Genomic DNA, 25,566 nt, shown 5'->3' on the forward strand with positions numbered 1-25,566 from the left:
ATTGTGACTATAGATAAAAAATACAAAGATATAAAGTTTCATAATAGCTTGGATATTGGCTTTATTAATGGAGTATATATTCTGATCCCTTCTCCAGAGGCTGAAGAAACAAGTGGGAGATGCATGTCACATCAATCTCTGTCTTGAAGACTTATTTCTCTGGCTAACACATCTATAGTATGTCAAACTTCTACCTTTTTAACCTTTAGCTATGCTATGTAATTGTAGTGTTATGTGAAGGTATGTGATTCCTTTAATGCACTGGTTCCTTTCCATGCACTGCATGAAAGATCTGTTGCATTTATGAGCAATAGCCATTGCCATAAGAGAAATTAAGTAACATAGTTCTGCTACGAATTTCTTTTGCTTTTAGTAACTTCTGTTACCAAAGTAAAAGACAAGTGAAAAGTAGGTGCCAAGTTCAAAACTGAGATTATGAAAATCCCCACCCAGTTGCACTTAGCCTTGTTTCATCCAGGTTCAATTATTCCCTTTCTAAGGGGATTTAAACCATATTTTCTATATCTCTGGAAAGTGCCCTTCTGTTCATTACCCCTCTTCTCACGGAATTCCACTATAAATAAGTACAAAAAGAATGTGAACTAACAACATTACTGAGCTTACTGATTCAGGCATTCATATTGAATGGGGAAGGCTGGTTATCCTGCAACAAAAACTATCCAGTCTTTAATCCTGGAGGCTCTGACCATGAAAATACTGGCCTGTTCATTTGCTCATGTCCCATTAGGCAGGCATTTTCCAACAAATAGTTCATCTACGGTTCTGTTAAGCTCTTTTATCCAAGATGTTTATACCAAAACAGCTGTGATTTCATTCCATTCATGAGACAATATAATATTGATACAAACTTCTCCATTTCCCACTATGATTTTTTGTGTGAAGTTCTAGAAGTTTGTCTCATTAAAAAACAGTTTTCAGATTATTAAAATGGTTTAACTCTGTTTATGAATGGAGATTATCAGAAAATGCTGTATTTCAAGTCAATATATGTTCTGAAATGGCAAGAAAGGATACAGATGACAAAGTGATTCTTGGTGTAAGAATGTATACCCTATTAAATCATTGAATTTAGATTTTTTAAATAGGAAAGAAACCTATGAGAAAGTATTACAGAAGTGTATGCTACTTTTTTTGTGGTTTAAGACTTTTCAAAATTCTTGGACATAGCTCCTAAAGCTGCCTCTGCACAGCTTAATTCAGTGCTGTACAGAGATACCCACATTTGCTCTGAATGAGTGAGCTGACATACTGGAAGTAGGAAGGCATGTTTAGCCTGATCTTCCTGGTCTAAACACAACTATCCTCCTTCAATTAGAGAAAACAGTATGTCCAGATCTAACTCAAATACCTCTATACTGTGTCCCTACAGGACACACTGTACTGTAATGTACCGTATACACTTGCCTCTTTTCAAGTACAAAAAAACAGACTGAAAGCCTAAGAAAATGGCAGGGAGAGGGGGGAACCTTACTCTGGAATAAGTATTTGCCAATGGTTAAAACCGGCTGAGGTTTCATTCCATTTGCCTTTTTACAACAACTAAGTGTTCTCAACGTTATCTTTTCAACTTATGCTATCATTTTGTGATGCAACAAGAAGATAGAGAATCAAATGCTAGGCCTACACATTTGGATGCCATGTAGAACAAATTCTGTCTTAGCTTTCTAACCTCATTAAAAATCTAAGGTAAGTAAAGTCAGACTTGTAGGGTCAGAAAACAGTTTTTCTTTGGTTCTTCTATAGGGAGTTAGATAAATGCATCATGAGATAATAAAGCATAAGATAAACTCTTCCACCCAATAAAATAAAAAATTCTCACTATTATAGGAAAAGTCTTTTTTTTTTTTTTTTAAGATATCATGACAAAATATAGTGATCATAGTCTTTTTGTTGCAAATAAGGCAGCATTGTTAGTCTTTCAAAGGTGAAAACATATCAGCAATCTTGGCTTCCAAAAATCTCTTTAAAAGCTGCTAGAAAACTACATTGACTTCAGGAAATTTTCTACTTTTCTGTTTGGTTAAAATCTTGTTTAAAGAATGTTTCATTTAAACAGCATTACCATGCCAATTAAAGAACAAGGGTAGAACTGCTTGCAGTGTATGCTGAAAGTGACTGCTTCCCTGATTAGCCCAATATCCTCCAAAATCGAAATATTCTTTTCTGAAATTGCTTAAGCTATAGCTTTTCATTCTGGAGTCATGAGCTACATCAGCTTAAGAAAAGGTGTTCACTGATGGAAATGCAATGGGTAAAGCATGTGGGTGATGTGCTATAGTGGCATAGAAGGCCATAGGTATATAATGGGTATATGTAACGGGTAGGGTATAAACTGAATGCAGAAAGTCAAAAGTAGGGAAGGTATCAGAGTGCAAGGGCAATATATTCACAAGGTCTTTCCTCACTGATGAGACGCATAAATGTATTGTATAATTTTTGCAGGCACTACATTGCATACATGTACAATCCTAGAAACAGTTTAAGGGAAATCATTATGAAACTGATGAAAACCAGGGTCAGAGCATCATGTAAAACCCCCCCAGTAATTTCCTAAACAATTTCCATAGAATCTAACAGAGTTACAGCTCAACTATCTAGCACTAGTCTAGATCATGCAGTATAATTCTGGCTATCATCTTTTCTTCTGCCATTCTTGTGAAAGCTGTATTTGCCCCTATATTTACTTCCTTTACCACTAGTGTTGGTGGCTCAGAATTATCTTTAAGTCTTTTGAGGCTTCTCATTATTTTGCTGGATGGTTGATGTAGATTTTCACTTAGGCTTGCATGTTGGAAATACACAAAATTAGTCTATTTTTTGGAATGGAACAAAGATGATACTGCATTTATCAAGGAACTTACAGGCAAACCCAGCAGTTTTGCTTCATCTTAAACACTAATTTCCATTTAGAATATCCCAAGACCTGAGAGTAAAGCTTCCAAGTGTTCCCACTCCAACAAAGGAAAGAAACTACACAATACTCTTGTTTTCCCTGCATCTATTCAATGTCTTTTATTTGTACGTTTGCTGAATGCTGATTTAAAATGGAAAAAAGAAAAATCAGGCAGAAACTTAGATCCAGTATTTCCTTTACACTCTACATTTTTATTCTATTGCAAAAAACACACTTGGGTAAAAAATGGAACCAAATTTGCCAAAAGGAGAAAAAAAAAACCAGAATGTGAAGGGAACTCATTCACTTATCTGGCAAAAGATGAATTAAGAACTGTAATTAAAACATTTCATGATTAATATTTTGTGCTTTCTTTACATCTTTTAATACTGACTAAATACTGTTGCATTAACCAGACATTCCTTGAGTCACAAATCTAGATTCAGGTCAGGGATGATGCACCATTTGTATCAATCTGGGATTCTGTCCCCAGTGCAGCCCTTTAACCAGACAAAATGCATTTCTAGCATCTAGATGAAATTTCACCACTCAATATTTCACAAACATTACAGCTTTTAAGAAAAGATAATCCCTTAAAAAGAAAAAAAAAAAATATATATATATATACACACACACACACACACAGAGCTCTATGACTGTTGTTCAGCTGGTACATATTTTTTATTCTGTTTGGTTCAAAGTTTTTGAAGATGTTGAAGAAGGAAGCAAGAGTTAGATATCACTTGTTCTTAACATTAGCAAAACAATAAACAAAGTTGAAAGCCTTGTAAATTTATGCCTAAAACCTTGTTTAACAAATACAGAATTGACTTGAAAAGCACTCTGAGGAGTGACAGAACCTCTTTACTATACAGATCAACTCAATAATTTTCTTTGAAAGGAAACTTCTGCATGACTAAACAATGAAAATACAAATACGGGTAAATTGCTGGGAATTTATAGCTCCTGTAGCTGATTTAAGATTCTCCACTGATGCACAGTCAGAATACTGCTTTGAATATAAAAAATTGCCTATAGTAGGTTTTGGAAATCTGGTTACCTAGCTAGATGTTTAGGAAGCTGACATTTACTATATGTGCAATTACGAAATATACAGTGTCACTGCTTTCAAATGTCACCTCTTTGCGACAGTTCTTATCTTGCAGCAAATGTCCTTGCTTCCCTTGAGAGAAGCATTCATATTAAACCAGCACCAGCGCACACCAGCAAGATATTTACAAAAGCAATTAGCACTTCTGAGTGCCTAATTTGACATCCTCAAAGGGTCTCACTTTAGGAATAAATTCTGCAAACCTCTGAAGAATAAGTCCCCTTATAAGGCCCTATTCTTGTCTCAAGTTGGCACCTAAAATCATTACTTTTAAAAAAGCTTTGCTTCTCTTTCTTGTCTATATTATGTTCACATATAATTCTTTATGATAGGATACAGAATGGGAGGATATGTGTGTCACCTTACTCATGGGGATTTTATATCTGAAAAGTCTCTAAAGACTTTACATGAAGAGTAGTGAAATAGACACTGAAGTTTTTTGTAGGATTATAATTTCTCATCTCTTTTTCTAAATATGGGTAGTGCTAAGGTTGGCTGCTTGAGTTTGGCTTATACAAAATGTTAACAGAACTTATCTTTTCCTTTCTATACTCATCTCTTCACAGTATACTAATATTCATTTACTACTGATTTGAAGTACCCTTTTCTATATGCAGTTTTAACAGAACCTGCACATCCCTTTTGCAGTGCTTGGCATTTTAAAATAAATAAATGAATACACATTTTATATCTATCTTTATATCCATATTTTTATTATAAAGGTTGATGTTACTAACTTGGTTGAAAAAGATTTGAAAGAATCCAACTTTTTCCTCATTTTTCATTCAAATCTCCACTCATTTGCTGTCATCCCCTATGACTCAAATGCTTTGTCCTCTCCAACATTAAATTACAAGAGAAGGAGATCACTAGATAAGGATACTAGAAACTTCGCGTCAAAATTAATCTTATTCCTATCTATTTTAGAATGTAAATTCCTCAGGGCTGTCTCTGTGAGAGACTGCATGTGTGTGGAACTATGCCAATGCTGAGGTAGTTCTAAACAAATAAAAATGAGTAAATAAACTTTCCTCGTCTGCATATTTTTTCCACACATGCAAAATTGACTTTTATGGTCACAGTTTCTTTGAATTCTGCCGTCTGCTCTAGGAAGAAACTCTTTATAATAAACAGTGCAAATTGTCTCAGGGGAACTATTTCCATTAGAATAAGCAGTAATTTTACTTGACCTGTGAAGTGAATATTGAAGTGAAGTGTTGGTCTTAAACAGAACAACTGAGAACTACCTGGTTTTTATAGAAATCCTATTAAACGTTTTCATTTTCACACCAGTGCCTACAGATATTCAAAGTTTTCTGCTGAGGAAACTGGCCTATTGAGTAAAAACAAATCCTTACAGAGGTTTTCTCCACCAGAGATACAAACAGTGATGTTTTTAGATCAGATACAGAAAGAAGAATAAGCTAAAGGTACACAGTGCCTTCAAAACATCTCTGCCATGAGGAACTGGTTTGTTCATCTTTAGTGCTACAGGTTAAGCAACATCTACTAGGAAAAAATTATCTTCACAGGTTTCAGTGTTTCTCCAATGTTAGGTACTTCCTAATGTTCACTACATACAGCTATGGAAAAGATAGCAACATAAAGGACATGTACAAATTTAAGAAAAAAAAAATAGGCTAAAATGTCAATCAAGGTATCTTGCTGTCATATAAAGCAATGCTGAAATAAAATAGTGACCTCTAAGTGGTTGCACTATTAGTTTCAAGAATTCAGATGAGGCCGAGCTCATTGTCAGCTATCATTGTCAAAAATAAGGTGGCAGAGACACTAATTTGAACCTCGGATGACAGTTCTATTACAAATAAGAATTGAAAAAAGGGTTTTCTTTTGCTTAACTGGGACCAGAATGACATTGTTTGAAGAGAATTTTATTTAACAATAAGGTGTTTAAAATACTTCGGACTAAATGTGATGTGCAAATTATTCTGTTGTTTATGGATTTACTGAACAAGCAGCAATGGTAATCAAATAAAGACTATCTCTTATCATAGAAGTTTGATTTTAATATAGAAACTAGACTTTATTTTCACCTTTGGAAGTGCAGTCACAATCCAGTTACCGATTGCAAAAGATAGATTTCTTTCAGCCTTTGTAGTCACAAAAGCAACTTGTATTTTTACTATAGCTTTTCTTTACTCACACCATTTTGAATATAACCTACTAGGAAAAAAAAACAAAACCCTCATTTCTTGCTGCACTTGAGGTATGTAAACATGCAATCAAAGCTGTATCTGGAATTTTATTCATGCATTTCAGGTAACATTAACTTGGCTAATGTTACTGCAAAGAAAGTGTAGCCATAGCAGCAGAGAACTTGATGCAGGCTGCAAAGCCTGACTGAAAACTTAAGTGAATTATGAAGGTTTCTATGCTGCACTGAGCACTATGTTGGATATGCTGCTATGTATATTTGAACTTAACTACCTTAAAATAAATGTGCAAGTTGCAACTATGTCTCGAGTGTTGTAAATAACTGATAAACTCAGCCTTAGCTATTAGCTGCTTCCAATTATCTAACTTGCAAAAGCCTGATCACTCAAAATTAAGTGCCTTCTACTACTGTACTGGAGTACTACTCTTCTACTACTTTTACTTCAGTAAAAAAAAAAAACAATTAGATGCTATTGAATCAAAAGTTCCTAATATACAATACTGCCCTTATGTCATACAATACTCCAAACAGGAATTACAGGAAAAGCATATACCACAATATTTACTGCAGTTTATAGTTCTTTGCAGATAAAGTTAATAGTAACATTAACAGGTAGATTTAAATTTATGTGCAATTCAGTTGTTAATGAAAAAATACAAAGCAGCATGAAGGGTAACAAAAGAAATAAATACACAAATCATGGCAATGTCATGAAAAAAATCTAGTGAAAAACTTTTGTATTCTTAAGGTGTTATGACATTTCCAAGCGCATATTATTTCTGATAGTTATGCCGTAGAGCTTTTCCTCAGAAAGAAATTGTCTGACTTGATGGACCTTGTCACAAGCGGAAAGAAAAGTGATTGGTAATTCTGATCACAGCAATAGAGTAGATTTAGACCTGACAAAAATCACGTACCATATGAGAAAAAAGTCTGCTCAATAAAAGAAGAGTATAGTAGGATTGAAAATAAAACACACCTAGGAGGCTACCCTGGGAAGCAGCAGTACACCTTTTAAATCAGAAATCTCAGTTAAACACTACAAGAGCTTTCTAGGGATCTCAATAGTTCATGAAGAGACAAATGGCCAAACTATGGCTAACATTCAACCAAATCTGCTCCATCATCTTTTTCTAGCAGTCCATTTAACTAAACGAAGCAATTTCATTTCCCAGTTCTAGAGCTAAGTAGCATTTGTTTGCTCCTCTGTATTACCTCTTTATAAGGCTCAGCTCAGCCTCACTTGTAAATGCTAATTTGGTCCCTTGACCAGTATCATACTGAGGATGCCAATGGGAGATGGCTGAAGAAGTTTCTTTTCTGTTTGAGTTTGTATTACAGCTACGGAGAAAAATGTGCATTCTGTCTGTGTTTCCCTCTCCCTTCCCATTCCCTGTGAGACATGAAGCCACTACTCTCTAATTCCCTTCTGTCTAGGAGTCTGATTTATATTCCACTTTTAGAGAAATATCTTTAATCACAATGACTAAACAGTGTTGTTTTTTCTAAAAAAAAATTTTTTTTAAAAATCAGATTAACTAGAATTTGATTGCTACACTCTGAATGTTTCAATGGGCAGATATTTCAAGTCATGGCTTGTAATTCTTTTTGACTGCATCATGAGTCAAAGTTGTTCATCCCAACTATGCATCTGCAGTGTGTATCAACAAAGCTTATCCACTATAAGTGAATCTGTTAGTCTCATCATCAGAAGCAAACAAGGAAAGTACTTGAACTGCTACCTGAGGACTTAATTGGTCTTCACATATTTTAAGCTTAGTTAAGTAAGCCAGGAGCTTTTTTGGTACTGTGATATGATATTTAGCATCCATTTGAAATTTTAGGTTGGGAAAATGGTAAATCAATAAAAAACCAAGCTGATACTTCAGTCTAATGATAAATGTCAACTTTTATGAACTAGAATGAAATTTGAGATGTATTGCTCGTACATTATAAATAATAAAACATTATATATAGTATACATCACTTAATACGCACATATACATGGAAATAATATGTTATTACATATATACTCATATTAGATATAAAGTGCAAGATAAAATTACTTCGAGGACAAAACTGAAAAAAACTGATATGATACCTTAAAGTCTAAATTGTTGAATGTCTCTATAATAGAGAATCAAGCAAACATTTAATTATATATATAGTTTGACTGACCACATTATTAATTTCAATGAGGTTAGTATTTTATAGAAATAAGCTTTGACATCGATACCCTAGCATATATAGTATATATTCTAGGTACTGTACAGCCTACATAATTTCTGATTTCCCAATAACAAAATAACTTATTAAACAGCAAATTCTCAAATTACATATACAGTTTCTGAATAATATATATATATATAAAAAAAAACTATATGAAATCTAAAAGATGAATTCAAAGCAACCAGTGATTATATATTTCCTTCAGAAAGCCAAAGATACTATGATAAGTGAGCTCCCCAGAATCTACACAAAGTTTAGTGCTCCAGTTGGCTCAAGATAGGAAGCGGTAACATGTAGATATTGTGATAAGCATCAACAAATTGAAAACATATTACTGCATTCCTTAAAAGCAGGCTTAGAATTGTATTATCCTATTCCTAAACTAATAAGAAAAGAAAAACTGAATTCATTTTAAATTGTCTTGGAATCAGCTTGTCAGGCTTTTCTGTGGGAAAAGTGACTTCAGGAAAAACAAAAGTTCCAAAACAAATCAAACTCTCTAAAACAACTGTTTGAACTTATAATCAGATGGTTATAATTTGGGATTAAAGTTTGATGTACAAATCAGTCTCCTAGATTATACTGAGACTTTACAAAATTAACAGTTTAGGCATTTATTTAATTTTTAACTTGAAGCAAAACACAACCCTCATGTTTGTCTAACTGCATTTAGTTTGGAAATTGGAAACTATATTGATCGCCTACACATAGGATGGGTTGAAAAGTAGCAACAGTTAACATAACTATTCTTAAAAGCAGAAACACATACAGGATAAACTCAGATCTGCTCTGTAACCATTATTTAAATATCAATGTGTGATGTGCTAGACAAGCACCTGTCAAGTATACTTGATTCTTCCTTGGGCCAATTCCTAGAAGTGAATTAATCTTTCAAGTGTTCTTCCACCTCTATTCTTTGTGATTTTAATTTCCATAATGCTGAATTCTGTATGTTCTTCTTCTACTAACGCTGAATTCTATGTGTTCTTCTTCTACTATAGTAATTTAAGAAATAAACATTTAACAAACATGAGGTGTAATCCATATCCTTAATTTGATGGCATCTACTTTATAAATTCAAGTTTATTTAAATAATCAAAGGATAATGCATTCTGCTTAAAAACATTCTGTATCAATATAAGAAAAAACTTCTTTACTGTGAGGGAGGTTGAACACTGGAACAAGTTGGCCAGAGAGGTTGTGCAGTCTCCGTCCTTGGAGATATTGAAAACCCAGCTGGACATGGTCATAGGCAACCTGCTCTAACCAGCCTTATTTGAGCAGGGGGGTTGGACAAGACTATCTCCAGCCCTCCCTTCCAACCTCAACTATTCTGTGATTCTGTGAAAAATACCCAAGTCCAGACTGTAGCTTTACATATATGAGTAGTCCTACTGAGTTCGATGAGAATTCAGGAGTATAATTTAAACATATGCATAAGATTTGTGGTCAAAATTTGGAGAAATATTTGCCCTTGAAGTCTGCTGTGAAGTAACTAATTTCCTATCTTTTTGCTGATACAACATCACTTTTGTGTTGTACTGATAAATGGTAGCTTAAGCCATTCCAACTATAGTACCAAGAAAATAAAGAAAAATAGAGTGAATGCTAAAGGTTCTCTAATTCAGTATCATAAATACTTAGCAACATTTAAAGCATGCGCCACAATCTCTGCTTTCTAAGATAGTTCATAGTTCATTAAAAAAAATCCTTATATAAACCTGAAGAACAGTTATGTAAAATCTACATTTACAAACATAACTGCATTTTAAATAAATTAAAAACCCCTCAAAAGACAGAAGAGCTTTGCAAAGTAATCAACAAGAATAGTTTAAGAATGTAATATACAACTCAGGTGATCCTTATCAACTAGGTTCCAATACTACTTAACTATTCCACTAATGTAGAAAACTGAAAATATCACAGCAGCATTCTAAAAGCACAGATCAACAAGATAAGCTAAGTTAAGAGCATGCAGTTCATGAATATGGTTTATTACCATGGTTACAGGCTTTCAGCACAGGCCTCTGAGTGGCTGGACTGAGATTTTGTGGTATATCTGCAAAAGCAAGAAAACAATGGAAATAAAATACTCTCTGAAACTTACTGGACTATAGTAACAATATTATTAAGCAGAATTCTTTAAAAGTTAGATACTTCCAGGGGTAAAGCTACAGTTAATACCCGTGAAATGTTTGATCCACCAGGAGTCAGGATGACTTTTACTTCCCCCATTCAACTGTTGTTACTGTAAACCTCAAAAAGCTAAAGTATACATGGCTGTATGGAAGAGTCTTGTCATAATAATCAGGCTATGCTAAGTTCAATACATTGATCTCCAAAGTGTGACTGACATCAGCCAGATAGCATGAGAACCTCTGAAAGATGTCATTACAGGAAAGAATTAAACCCATTAGTGTTTTAAGTTCTAGAGCACTGGACTCATAATGCTTTTAACAAAATACCCTGGAAAATAAAATGGAAAATAAAATATTCACCTTTAGACCTTGGTGTCTTTTTCCTTCGGTCTCGAAAAGCAGCGCCTGATTGCAGGGCTTCCAACAGACTATCCATCACTCCAGTCTCCTCACCTTCTGTGAAAGAGAGAGAGGGAACCCTCTGGGTTACCACAGCAATATCAAAGTATAAATAATAATAATAAAAAAAGATATCTGTGGTATTATTGAAACTAGTTATTTCAATTTTAGACTAGGCTTTAAACTTCCACAAATTACTCTCTCACAATTAATCACAACAGAATCGGTCTTTTGTACAATAAACTAGGCCAAACTTTATTCCATTCTGGTGAGATTCATCTGTATTTTTAAGAGAAATGTCATTTCACTCATATTTTCATTTCAGTACCCTTTTGCAAATGCAAATAATAAGTTTCATGTCAGCTTTTGAGAGCTGTTCCCTAAAATGATTTGCTATGTTAGACAAAAGAGATCATTTGAGTTATTGTTATAAAAAGTTGAAATTGTTTCTCAGCAGGAAGCCGAGCGAACAGTATTAGACTAGATAGGATATAAAATTATATCAATAGGCAGCTTTAATCAAAACCCATTTTCTCTTCCTATTTAATAACCTCTGGCCAATATTAAATGACTTATGCAATTCCAGTAAGTTCTACTCATCATATAAGTATAATACCTTCCTGAAAGAATTATGAATGTTACTATGAGATTATAATCATATGCAAGCATTAAACAAAAAAAACCCTACTCTTATTTCCTCAAATAAACACACGTCAGACAAATTTTGGATTTGTGAATCTTGTTAACCCCTTGTCTACACACACATGAGAACGAAGAACACAACTCTAGGAGTTCACGATGAAAAATCTACTAAGAGGAATAAAGAATGACACAGGAGAAAACTCATTATGCTTCACCATGCAAAACTCCTTAGGTCAATACCCACCCTAGATGCAGTCAGAGACAGCACATGATTCTGCAGTTATTGCCAACAGTGAATATTCAAAATCAGAATCTAATCAAGCTGGTGAGTAAAGCTAGTTGTTGCAAGAGTGACATTTAAGGAATCCTGGAAGGGCTAGACTACCAGTAAGGAAACAAGGCTATCCTCTAGTCCTGAATATGGGGGTGAATTATTATGGGAAATTATGATTTCTATTTGTTTCTCCACATTACATATATTTGTATATGTATTCTGAGAATATATATAAAATCATTTCTGGCAGGTAGAGTTCTTGCTTGCCTCAAAATTTTAACTTTTTTGTCCCCCAAATTAAAGAAAAATGATCCCTCAAATATGACTTGAAGTCACATGTTAGTAATACCTATAAAAGTAAAAGATTTTGTATTTAAAAATTCCATACAAGTAAACACATAAACAGATATAAAACTGAAACAGACATTCTCTAACACTGATTCAAATTTAAATCACGTTTTAATAAACTTTGTCACTTTCTTCTGTTGTACCAACAACTTCAATATTTACAGAAAGATCAAAAATGAATAATTTAAAAGTCGTTTTTGTGCAATTGTATCATAAAATGCATTTAGTTTCCCCTTATGCTCCTTTTGCTTGTGTTTTTGCCCATTCTATATTTTCTGCTAATTCTATATGTTTATTTGTATTTAGAGAATGATTTTTGTTTAATTTGCAGAATGTCCTACAATATATATTCTAAGGAGAACACCCTTCCTTCCTTGCAGTATTACATTTGATACTATCCCAAGATACTGGTCATTAAAATGACAGAATTATTTGAGAACATTAAGAGTGTTACAGCCTTAATTATTCTCTTTCCTCTGCAGTGTGTACTATTGGACTAGTTAGCTTTAAGAGCTTGCCTTTCCACACAAAGAGAAATAATGGAAAAATTAGCAATATTTTATAATTTTGCATATCATTCAAGCACATATTTTCTGTACAATATATAGTAGATACAGGATAAATATGAAGACTGAAATACAATTTTTTTCTTGCTTTACATTTGGTATAACATGCTTTGCTGGGTTGCAGTTTGGTCTCTCATGACTAATGGCCTATCACAGCTCTTAACATGGCTTGGAATATACCTAAAAACAGATTTCTCAGACCGTATCTTCAGTTTCCTGGGTTTTTTGCTTTCTTTTTTCCCCTCCTGATGCAATTGTCTGAAATACTCATGTCTGGAATTGAAGCATTCAGTGAGCAATTTGAACCGAAAGTGATGCTTGAGGAAATCCTGAGGCCAAACCATTAGTTATATTAAGGTACATGAATGCAGGAGGAAAGTTTGTAAGCATTTTGGTTATCAGCAATTCAAAAAACATTGAATAACATGACACTCCCGCAAACAATACCGTAAATGGTTATAGAAGAATAGTTCATAAGCTTTGTTTCAGGGAGTAGGAAGAAGAGCAAAAAGAAAATTGCTTTTAATTCTATTTCAATGCGTCATCTTTTTTCTTCAAGTCTTCCCAAGACTTCTATGGATTTGATGTTTATTTCAAAAACTATTAATAAACAGTTTTCAGTAGAAAAAAGGCTGGTGCATAATATATAACTCTATACAAAGATGAAACAAATACAAAATAAGGATTTTAAATAATAGAACAGAAATACTGTTGTTAACTGCAAAACCACAATTTTTTGTAGCATAATTATATAGCATGTTCAGGGTACTCTCTCTTTCTCCTACTTATCTGAAATATACTTTAGTCACAAGCTGTATCTGTGTTTCCATTGAATAGTTAACAGAAAAAGAAATTACTTGAAGACAAAAAAAAAAACTCTTGTAATTTTCCTGTATACACATATGCCTTGAAAAAAATAAACAAATGAATGCAAATAAAAATATCAGTAGTTAATATCCTGTATCCAAAACACTTAGAAAGTCTGTTTTTCAAACTTCTACACCTTCTATTAGACTCCAAATTATGTTTTTGATGCTTACACCAACAGCTGATTGTGACACCTTCTATGAAGTTACAAAGCTAACTGTTCAAACCCCCACTTACTGAGCTATCTATAATATTTAACAAACGCAAATGTATCATACAGTGTTTTAGAAGTCTCTTAAACTGCCCTGGGAGAACTGCATAAAACATTGCTCTAGCGATAGAATAAAAATAGCAAATATTGTTCAATATTAACAGTTCCTATGGGACCTTTAAATCAGCTTTCACAAGCTGCTGCAAACTGCTGTCACCAATCCCAACTGACTTTCTAATTAGTCAAGTGTATCAATCTTTTGACATCCTAGAACTAGTAATTCCAGTTGGCTTGCAGATAGCTACATAGTCCATAACAATTCCTTTGAGAAATATACTCTGTTATGATCTAAGTTATTTCTTTTCCTTGCCATTATCAGAGATTTAAATACTTTCTAATATCATACCTAATTAAAGCTCCTACAACTGTCTCTTGAATACCATCAAAGCAGAAGTAAACTTGCCAAAATAGCTAGTAAGCTTTGCCCTTGAAATTTCAACGCGAAGTCAGATGTAAACTAATTTTATAATTATGTCTTTAAAAGCATTAAGGATACTAGAGATCCTTCTTCTCCTTTAGTGTACTAAGTCTTACAGCTTTGCAGTATAACTTTAACATGTCTTAGGATAATAGCCATAGATACTGCAATTATTAATGACTCCTGAATTTTATGTAATTATTAATTAGCAAGTGATATATATCATAATTCAAAAAAGTGATAGTAATCCATTGATATGACACAATCAAAAATATCATTAACAATACTCTTTCAAAGTAAGAGTGGTGCAACAAGATTACTTTGGATTTAAAAAAACCTCTCATTTTAAAATTTCCCCATAACTGTCCAAAGACAAACTAAAATATCACATTCATATTAGGGCTACAGAAGTTCACTTTGCTAGGAGAACAACATCTAATATTATTCCTACTTCCTCTTTCAAGGAATCAAGGCTATATTCAGTTACTTTAAAAAAAAATCTATGTATTTATTTAAGAAATACAAAGGAAACTTCAGAACAACAAAAACAAGAATTCTTCAACATGTTTTTTGTCAATGTTAACTGCTCTGTGTATGCACTTAAGAGATTTCTCTACAGGAATTTAGACTGACAGATTCCACTGGGATCTAATTTACGACATGGCAATTACATACAACTTTTTGTTATTAACTGAGAGAATCAGCTCCTACAATCAACTTCTCAATATTCACTGAATCATAGAATAGTTGGGGCTGGAAGGGACCTCTGCAGATCATCTAGTCCAACACTCCTGCTCAAGCAGGGTCACCTAGAGCACGTTACCCAGGACTGCGTCTAGACGGCTTTTAAATATCTCTAAGAATGGAGACTCCACAACGTCTCTGGGCAACCTCTTCCAGTGCTCAGTCAGCCTCACAGTAAAAAAGCTTTTCCATATGTTCAGATGAAATTGCCTGTGTTTTGGTTTATGCCTGTTGCCTCTTGCCCTGTCGTTGGGCACCACTGAAGAGTGTCTGGCTCTATCCTCTTTACACCCTCCCTTCAGATACTTATACACACTGATAAGGTCCCTGCTGAGCCTTTTCTCCAGGCTGAAGAGTCCCAGCTCTCTCAGCCTCCCCACATATGAGAGATGCTCCACTACCTTAATCATCTTTGTGGCCCTTCACTGAACTTAATCCAGTATGTCCGTTTCTCTCTTGTACTGAGGAGCCCAAAACTGGATCGAGTACTGTAGGTGTGGTTTCACGAGTGCTGAGTAGAGAGGGAGGATCACCTCTGTCAACCTGCTGGCAATGCTCTTCCTAATGCAGTCCACAATGATGTTTTATTAAGCAACATCTAAAATTAAAGCTGTTCAACTTGGATAAATGTGTACATTGAAAACAGACCTTAATATTTCATATATGTAACAGAAAGAAAAGGTTGCAAAAACTGGTGGGCTACTCATCTAAGTTATTTGCATTAGTAGTCAAAGGCTTGAATTATCTGTATATCATCTTGGAAGTAACTCCAGATATCATGGAAGTACTCAAGCTTTTATATCATTCAAAAACAAGCTTGGAGTGTTGAAGCTGTTGTTCTTGTTTGAAGAATTAAGCTCTGAACTCACAATTTAGTAGATACCAAAATGAATGCTATTCTTTTTTTTTTTTTTTTTTTTTTTTTTTTTTTTTTACTAGAATAGAAACTGCTTTTCTTCTCTTAATCTTCAGGATATAATTCAGATCAGATATATTATATCTAAGTTCTGACCGAGTGCAGTCTAATCCCTTTGTAGCCTTCTTGCAGGTTGCACTACATTATGTCTTGGGCCTCAGTCTATAAACATTTTGAGTGAAGTGAATAAATATGAGACTTTGGACAGCAGCTGTGCAGATTTTCCAGACTGTCCACACAAGACAAAGCAGCAGAGAAGAGGGTACTTCTTTTAACTTGGTTAATGCTGTACCTTTCCTTTCAAGATACCATAACTCTTAAGCATGGATTAGAGAGAGTTAAAAAAAAAAAAAAGTCATAAGAAAATAACTTCTTTTTCCCTCAAGAGCCTCACTATATACTCATTCGTATTATGATTGAGTGTAAGCAGTACTGCCCACAAAACATTTAGCTGACTGGAGGTCCCTATGAGTAAGAACTGAAGGACTAGTCTCCTAATAACATCACAAGAGAAAGCTTCAGCAGCAGTACAGTGGTTGGTGACTTACACTCCAGGAAACAGACCACAGAGAAAGACACAATTTAAGTGATAAATGCCGGCATGAGCTCTAGTGGTTGGAGGTGCTTCCATCTTTTCAATTTCACATAGATTCTAAGGTGGACAGATTCTGTGAGGTATTCATTGTACTGATGCATACAACTTCTAGATCTCTCAGCCTTATATACAAATAGGTGAGGGGATTTTATGAAGGGACTTACATTGTCAATATAAAAATGCAAAGCAATGTCCAGAGAAAGTGAGGTTTCAGAATGTGCAACAATGTGCTGGGGGGTGGGGGGGGAGTACCCAAACTCTTGACTCCAATGAAATTCAGACACAATCTTGCACAGAAATTTTGGGTGGGTGTTAAGGTTAGCTCTGACCAGAAAATGCACAGTATACAGAGAATTAATCCTAAGGCCTTGAACTTGATCTTTCTGGCAAAAGCCATAGACACTAATCAGATAATCTTTATTGATAGGTGAGTGAAAGAATAACTGCCTATTGCTTCAAGTTTTATTAATAGTGCAAGGACTAGAATCATAACTCATAATAGAACACAGGCATTCTTTTGACCCTAACCAACCCCTATAGGAATCTTACTACAATACTGTGAGGGAAAAACTTAAAATACTTGGGGGGGAAAATATATATATATAACCCATGTGCAGATGCAAAGTTGAAATAGCTGCCAAACATGCCTTAAGGAAACTGTCCTTTCAGCCAGTCCATCCTAGATTTACCTAGAAGCTTCTTATTCCTATCAAACTTCAGCCAGGAAGATCATTATTCACTTATCTTGTCATTCCTCAGAGGTGACTTCTGACAAAAGACAAATACTAGTCCTTCCAAAAAGGAAGAACAGGTGTGCGCCTCACAGGAATCACAGAAACAGTCTGCTCCAGATCAGAAGGGTTACATTTCTCACTGATGCCCAAAAGAATGAAGTAAGCCTTTGCTAGTGCTTCAGAGTCCTAGGCAGGTATCTTATAAAAAGGTATGATTTTATCTAATGATTGAGGTACCTATTGCATAAGTCTTCTGGCTGGGGAGAGGGAGCTTCAGTCCACCTCGTTTGCTATTGCTGAAATTGTGCTACCACTGAATTGTCATAAAGTGTGTTTATGGTACAAAAATAGATAGATTTTGACTCTGAGCATATGAATGAAAGTTTGCCCCAAGTTCCAAAGAGTTCAAAACGAGTGAAAAGCAAACTACGCATCCATTCTTCACAATCTTTACAGAGAGCTGTCCCTTACAAACCACTTGCTGAAATTAAAGTTGTTTGCTACACCATTTTAACTTCCATAAGATGGTTCATATCAAGGAAAGCCAAATGGTAAAATGTGGTTTTAAAAGTGGTTCTGTACCACAGTGAAACAAATACTTCAGTGATGTAATACAAATAAGACGCAGAAATAGATATCTTACAATTTCTCTTTTAAGTAATGGGACTGATAGTGACATCATCTAAATCTTGAGCTTTGTGATAAAAACATGCAATTTTCTGATGTTCATCCTGAATCTATAGCTTTCATTCTTTCTGTGACAACAGAAAATAGTCATTGTAAAACCACTTTCCCTTAGAGATCGTCCAGGATCGTTTCTATTGACTCCATATCCAATAAAGATTTCACCAGAGCAAGTTTTGCAGAGAAAGTTCTCTGAAAAATTTTCCTGAGGGAAATTGGATTAATAGAAGAATAAACGAAATGCTAACTCTTTGAAGTGGTGTAACCCCAGGGGTTTACACTGGGGCCAATTCTGTAACATCTTCATTAATGACATGGATGATGGGACAGAGCGCACTCTCAGCAGTTTTGCATATGATACAAAATTTGAAGGCGTGACTGATTCACCAGATGGCTGTGCCACCACTCAGAGGGACCTCAGTGGGCTGAAGAAATGGGCAGATGAGAATCTCATGAAATTCAGCGACAGGAAGTGCAAAGTCCTACCCCTGGGTAGGAATAACTCTATGCACCAGGACAGGCTGGGGACCAACCAGCTGGAGAGAAGCTTTGCAGGGAACCTGGTGGACAAGTTGAACATGAGCCAGCAATGTCCACTTGTGGCAAGGAAGGCCAACAACATCCTGGGCCGCATTAGGCAGAGCTTTGCCAGCAGGTCAACAGAGGTGATCCCTCCCCTCTTCTCAGCACTGGTGAGACCACATCGGGAGTGCTGGGTCCAGTTCTGGGTTCCCCAGACATGGACATACGGGAGCAAGTGCAGCAAAGGTGCTCAGGGAGATCTTATCAATATGTATAAATGCCTGACTGGAGAGACTAAAGAAAATGGAGCCAGGCTCTTCTCAGCGGTGCCCAGTGAACAGATAAGAGACAATGGGCACAAAATTGACATACAAGAAATTCCATTTAAACATAAAAATCTTTTTTGCAGTGAGAGTTGTCAAGCACTAAAACAGATTTTCCAGGCAGGTTATGGAGTGTGGATCTCCTTCATTGGAGATATTCAAAAGCCATCTGGACACAGTACTGGGCAACCTTTTCTAGGTGACCCTACTTGAGCAGGGGGTTGGACTAGATGATGTCCAGAGGCCTCTTCCAACCTCAACCATTCAGTGATTCTGTGAGTCTCAGAATTCTATGTAGTCTCTCTACTCTCTAACCAATCTCTATTGGTTAGATAACCCACTGTTTTGACAGTGGCTTTAGGGTCCTACATCAAACAAACATTTCTGGGGGAACAGAAGCTGAATGGAGGGTGAAAAAGCAGAAGGGAGAATGAAGAATTAGTCACTGCCTGTCAATTTCCCATTGATCTGGTTACAAGCATTATTGCCAAAGCTGTGCTAATTATGTAGTATTTAGTTAAGATAATCGGTGTATAAAAAACCCTTTTTCTTCAAAATTAGTTTGAAATTAGTTGTGAAGTACTCTGTTAGGCAAGTCTATAAACACAATTTTGTTTGCTGTTACTGTACTCCTGAAGCAACAACAAAAGCACACTGTGAAACTCTTACCCAGCTAGTACATCAGTCACTTTCACTCAATTCAGAATGCTTTTACAACAATAGCGAAACAAAGAACACATATGGTCACCCAAGCGCAATTGAGACCACCACCTCCGGAGAAGCTATAACAAAAAGGATGTCGCAGAAAAGGCAGATTATATTTTATGAGCAAACATACATGATTGACAGTAACAAGACCCATTAGATGAAAGAAAGAAACTTAATGGATTCCTCACTTGCTCATTCTTTGCTTCGTGTGAAAACAGCTTTGCAATAGGAACAAATCTGCACAGATAGCTGTCCTTGATGTGGAAGCCATATGATATTTTTAGTGGCTATTGTTCTAAAGCAACACTGGAGTTGAGAGAAGAACATTAGAAATAGTTTGTTTTACCTAGCTAGGCAGTTAGCTGCAAATACCAAAATCAGGAAACAGCTTTCAAAATTTTATAAAGATTTTGAAATTCTGAGTATCAATACTGATGCAAAAATGGAGTGAAGTTATGGAACTCCATTAAGTGACTTTGCACAAAGATAAGCCCCTTCTATAAAAGCCTGCAGATGATCCTCAGCCTGGACTCATCATTCCCAAGTTAGAAAGGGAAAGGGAAGACACACACAAAGTCCCTCCATACATTAAGTAACAAAGACACACTTTAGCATTATTTTAAAATAAAATCCCAACTCTTGAAAAAAAGTCTAAAGACTCAGACTTAAGGAACTTAATAACTTGTGGGTTATGGAGAAAGAAGAAATCCACAATGGAAACTCTAAATATGGCTAACTTCAAAAATAGGTTGTATTTCTACTAAGTCCACACAGACAATATCTGAAAATGAAATGGTTTATCTCCACGTGTTCCTACTCTCTCACCCACTCAGCAATACAGTATAGTCTAATAATAATCACATATTGCATTCCCTGATAATAGTTTAAGAAGGCCAGTTTAAAGATGTATCCTTCTTATAATCCTTTTTCTGTTCTCTGTGGATACTCTGCTTTTTTTGTAGAAAATAATAAAACCATTGAAGTTAGCAAAATGCTAAGTTTTAGTTACTTATATTTAATTACTCACAACTAAGAGAGACAAAGCTTAGGCACTGTTATCTAAGATTAAGATCTGATTTAGCAGCTGCTAGTGAGAACATCAAGTCACCTACATACAAAGAGGTCAGTTCAATAAATTTTACTGCTTATGCATTATTTTTCTGTCTTCTCTACACATTACAGCTCCAACTTGGATGATACTGACAAGAATGCAATCAGTTTTGCAGATTAGTCAAAAACTAGTATTTCCACTAGTGTTGTTTCACAGAGGAGGAAAAAAACTCCACCCTATTTAACACATTTTAATTACAATTTCACTTCAAAATTACTTACAAGCAGCCAGAACCACTTTATCATTCTTAAAGGAAATTGGATTCATATAAGAATACTGTAGCTGAATATAATATATATGGGTGGGTGTGTATGAATATCTTGTCTTTTGGTTACTGTATGACTCTGAAGGAGGTCATTGTACACAGAGACATCACTATTTCTATTCAAATTTATTAACAACCAGTAAAATCTGAAAGTACATACAATGATCAGTCACACTGAAAAATGTATTACAGAGATGAAGGACTGAAGGAACCTTAACATTTATATAGTTTCTCACTTGCAGAGTGAGAAAATTCTGGTTGGATTACATGACAGGGCTTAGTCACAGGAAAGTTTCTACACAGTTTTGGGTAGGCAAGACCCTTTTTGCATAGAGGTTATAAGTGCAAAAGAATAGCCGGGAAGATCAGATCAAAGGTTCACCTAGTCCTGCATTCTCAATCCATTAGTAGCCAATAGCAAAAAATCTATAAAAAGGACAAGGTAAACATGTAATGACATTCCCCAGAATGCTGTCTCCAGCAGTTTATGATTCAAAGACTTTGCATCTGCATTTGATAACTTTGAGTGGATAGAAGCTGCCCAGAGAAATCAAGCATCTGCTGGCAGCAAGCTTCAGAACAAGAATATTTTGGAATGCAGTAGCAATAATACTTCTGTAGAACCACTGAGGTATTGCTGAGTGAAGATAAGAGCCATACTGAACAGCACAGCAATAGAAGGAGCAGCAGAGTCCATTTGAAGGAAGAGTCAGAAGCATGACCTTCTCTTCTGCTTGCTTTCCAGCAATAACAAAGGAGGTTCTTAGCTCTTTTACAGCCTTGGACTACGGAAAGGTAATGCTTTGGTAAGGATATTTAGTCCTCTCCTCCTCTCCCACTGGAGAGAAGAAAGTTTTGATCATTCAGAAAAAAGAATAAAAGCATTTACATACAGTAGAAGTGAAAGTTTAAAGAGGACTGTGATGTCTGTGCTCCTTACAGTAGAGATGTGAGGTAGTATTTGGAGTAGGAAATACTTACTCAGCCCAAAACCTACTGTCTGCATGTCTACTAAATGTTAGAGCTCTTAATCCTAAAGATAGCTCCAGAGATTGTTTTTATCGGTGTGCCATTTTAAGTTTGCAATATTCTTTTCACATTTCTTTAGAGATTATCATACAACAACATAAATGAAAATTCTTATGAGAAAATTTATCTACAGACATTACTTTAACAGCACTTAATTTTTTCAAGAGTTCTGTTTCTTTTGAATGATTACTTCTATCTCTCCCAAGCACTGCTATTATTTATTCTTTCAGTGGCTTTGTATAAACCTCAGTTTCTAAACTACCTTCAGCTACTATCTCCACAAGTTCCACTTCTATATATACTTTTCATAAAGGAAAAGTCTCAAAATAATTGTTTTTTCTGCTAAACCTCTTGTTCTTTTGGAGCTAATACTTAGTACAAATGCACAGCAACTGCAGCACACTGAGCCTATGGATTGACAACAAGTATATGAACTACATCTACATATTTCAGATATTTAGCACCTTTGAGATCTTGTTAGAATATGGCTTCTATCAGTTTAGTTCTGTGCTTTTGTTTTTTTTTTTTTTAAATATACATTCAGATCAGCTCTACTTTCTGTGCATTAAAAACCAACTAATTCCCTGAATATGCTATCAGTGTGAGACTTGATGAGGTTTTGCTAAGTCTCATCTTTTGCTGTGGCTTCTGCAAATGTATGGCATATTGTTTCTCAGAAGAGGTTTTAGGTTTTTTTTTTTTTAATTGAATCTACCTGTATTTTATCATTCTCTATACCATTTTCAAGTACAAACTTGACAAATATTCTTGAGGGAACATCTGCTCTTAGTAATTTTCCCAGATTTGTACTCTATTTTCAAACAATAAAATTGCAGCTGAACACCAACCTCCATATTTAGTTACCTATCACCTGATGTCTCCTTTCCTGGGAATTCATGGTCAATTTCTGTCACAACTAGCTCCTTGTGTATGGTTTTTTGTTTTTTTTTTTTAATAGATATAAAACAAAGTCAGATGTACTGTGCAAGCTTGTCATGAGCTTACTGTCAACCTTCCACTAGGTATTAATATTAGTAAGTACTGACTAGACAACTGTCCTACAGTTTTTTCTGTCCATTGTTATTTAACTTAAGAGAACAAGTTAGACTCCTCAAAAAATTTGCAAAACATATTTACTTAAATGCACAGAATCTAGTAATAAGCCTACTGTTGTCCAAAAGCTGTGATTTTCAGGAAAGCAGCCTGGCAGACATATTAAAATAACAAATTACAAATGTGTTAGAAACTGCTGATGCCATAACATAAACAGATTTTCATAATCTCCAACACCTGCAGTCCCTCACTCCCCTCAGAGGAAAGAGCACTATGTTTCTTTGCTTCTGAGACATCTGGAGAAGATCATTTGAAAGAGAAGTATTGATTCACTCCTCTGAACTTGAAGAAACTAATAAAATGGAGGCCTTATAGACTTGAGCTGGGGAGCTTTTTGAGGGGTCTTACCCTTAGGTAGGCCTTTTTAATTTCAAAATTTCATTCTATCTGATGGAATCTGAATTTTAATTACATGTCCTGTTCTCATTGTTTAAACTGTCAGTGCTGGGATCTGTGGTGCATTTTTGTTTTACAGAATATTACATGTCTAATGAAAATATCCATATTCATTACTGTTTGCTAAGTTGTGAAGTAAGTAAACTTTCTGGAAAAAAAAAAAGAAAGACAACAACACTAAGACACTCAAAGATTTTATGAAACACAAACATTTTCTTTCCAAAAACAAACACACAACTTCTGCAAAAAGAAATTCTGCAAAATTGACTGCTAATAAAGTCATGACTGTTTAAATCAACTGAAATATGGATTTTAAACCAGTGAACTGTGATAAAAGTGAAACTGAGTAACAAAAACAAAGTAATATTCTAGATTAGAAATGAGATATTTAAGAGAGCATTCCGGCATCACTTCAGTGCTTTTGCATAGGAAAGGGCAGCCTTTGTAAATAACCACTGATTAAAGTGGCTTGTTACTAAGTAGCATTCAAAGTAAGACACAATGAAGATGCCACAATGATGGAGCTCTCAATTATATTACAATAAATTTAGCTGGTGTTATCACAGTTATAGGATTCTTTACACTATGATAAGATCAAAATAATTGATTGGTGTGCTTTCTACTGAGAATCTGAACAGCATGAGAAAGTATGTCTCTGAATGTTAACAGTATGCAGACAAGTGGCATTTACATAAAGATCCCCTTCCACTGGCTATTTACCTTTGGAACTATAGCATGTGATAGTTTGAGCTGGCTTCACAGAAACAAATAGAGCAATCTGATTTACAAAGCATCTCACGATGACTATCCTGGAGAGCATTTAGAGGACAGATTTTATTATCATAAATTTCAAAATAGCAAATATCATTCAACATTTAGATGTTCAAAGTTTTGACGGAATTCCATATACTTTTCAAGTTAAGATGGCACTGCAAGGAAAATATAGAGCTGCTATTTTTATTATGTAAACTTAAGACTATCAGCCTATTATAATGGTAAGTCATTTGATTATTAGGACACGTGTCACCATCTGAGCTGCAAAATTCAAAATATTAGCAAATTAAAATTTACAAGGATCTGGCTCTGACATTTGGGTTCAGATCCAAATCTGAAAAACACTTGCAAGAAGTCAACTTATTCAATATACAACAACAACAATGGTCTCATGATCAGAGATTCAAATTTATTTTATTATGAAGCCTACCTAAAATTTGTATTCATAAAATACTATACGTATTTTATGAAGCCAAAAAATATTGATATAAATATATTTGAAACATAAAAAAATTTCAAATGGAAAACTTCATGAAGATTTAACATATAGATTACATATTTATCTAATTTGGGAAATGACCATATAAACAGCAAATTTGGTGTAAAAGCATTTCAAAGGCAGTCTGATGCAGAAGTGCTTGTTATTGCATCTGTAGTGATAAAAAAAATGAGAGCGTATAAGTTGCAGTCCAGATGGCCAATACGTTGCCTGTATGTCCAAGTCACAATATAGACTAAATAAGAAAATTGCAGCTCACAAGAAGTTTGGCGCATTGTAGGATGATCTGGGTTCTCACGTTTGCAAAAAATGTTGATTACTAGTGGTGAAATTACTATATTCTCCCAAACGGAAAACAGTATTTTTTCCCCCTCAAGTAGTATAGTATAACTGTACAAACATTTTCGTACTCACCAGCCCAGACAAATAGTATTGCCACTGCTAGGTCCACAGGCCTTATGCTAACTGTGCCTTACGCTAACCATGCAAGGGACCTGGCCTGGCTTCTTAGGTTTATCAGCACACTCTAAGAACTTGTGGGAACCAGAGCATGATATCAGGTTTCTTTTGTTATGATGTACAGTTTAAGCCTTGGGCAGCTCAGGTCTTGAATTTGTGTGCACAGGTTGAAGGCAGAGGCTCCAGATCCATAAGCAAGTCACTGATGATCATTTAAAGATCACTGAAAAAAACCACAACCTCACGAGCTTTTGCATTAAGAAAAGCAGCAGCAGCCAAGCAGGGAAAAAAAATCCAGCTGAAGGCACTGCTGTGGCCTGGGAAAGTAACACCCATCAAGT

The 25,566-nt window shown here is 35.1% G+C and overlaps 1 protein-coding gene across 1 annotated transcript in view; it reads right to left on the reverse strand.

Annotated features, from left to right (window-relative positions):
* Nucleotides 1-25,566, reverse strand: part of DIAPH3 (diaphanous related formin 3) — a 248,214-nt gene that overhangs the window by 56,652 nt on the left and 165,996 nt on the right. Inside the window, exons 26-27 of the mRNA XM_067292601.1 lie at nucleotides 10,929-11,024; nucleotides 10,430-10,489 (exon numbers count right to left, since the gene is read on the reverse strand). Of these exons, the coding sequence (XP_067148702.1) occupies nucleotides 10,430-10,489; nucleotides 10,929-11,024 (156 nt within the window). The remainder of the gene's footprint in view (nucleotides 1-10,429; nucleotides 10,490-10,928; nucleotides 11,025-25,566) is intronic.

Source organism: Apteryx mantelli, chromosome 1 (assembly GCF_036417845.1).
Source record: "Apteryx mantelli isolate bAptMan1 chromosome 1, bAptMan1.hap1, whole genome shotgun sequence".
NCBI classification, from domain to species: domain Eukaryota; kingdom Metazoa; phylum Chordata; class Aves; order Apterygiformes; family Apterygidae; genus Apteryx; species Apteryx mantelli.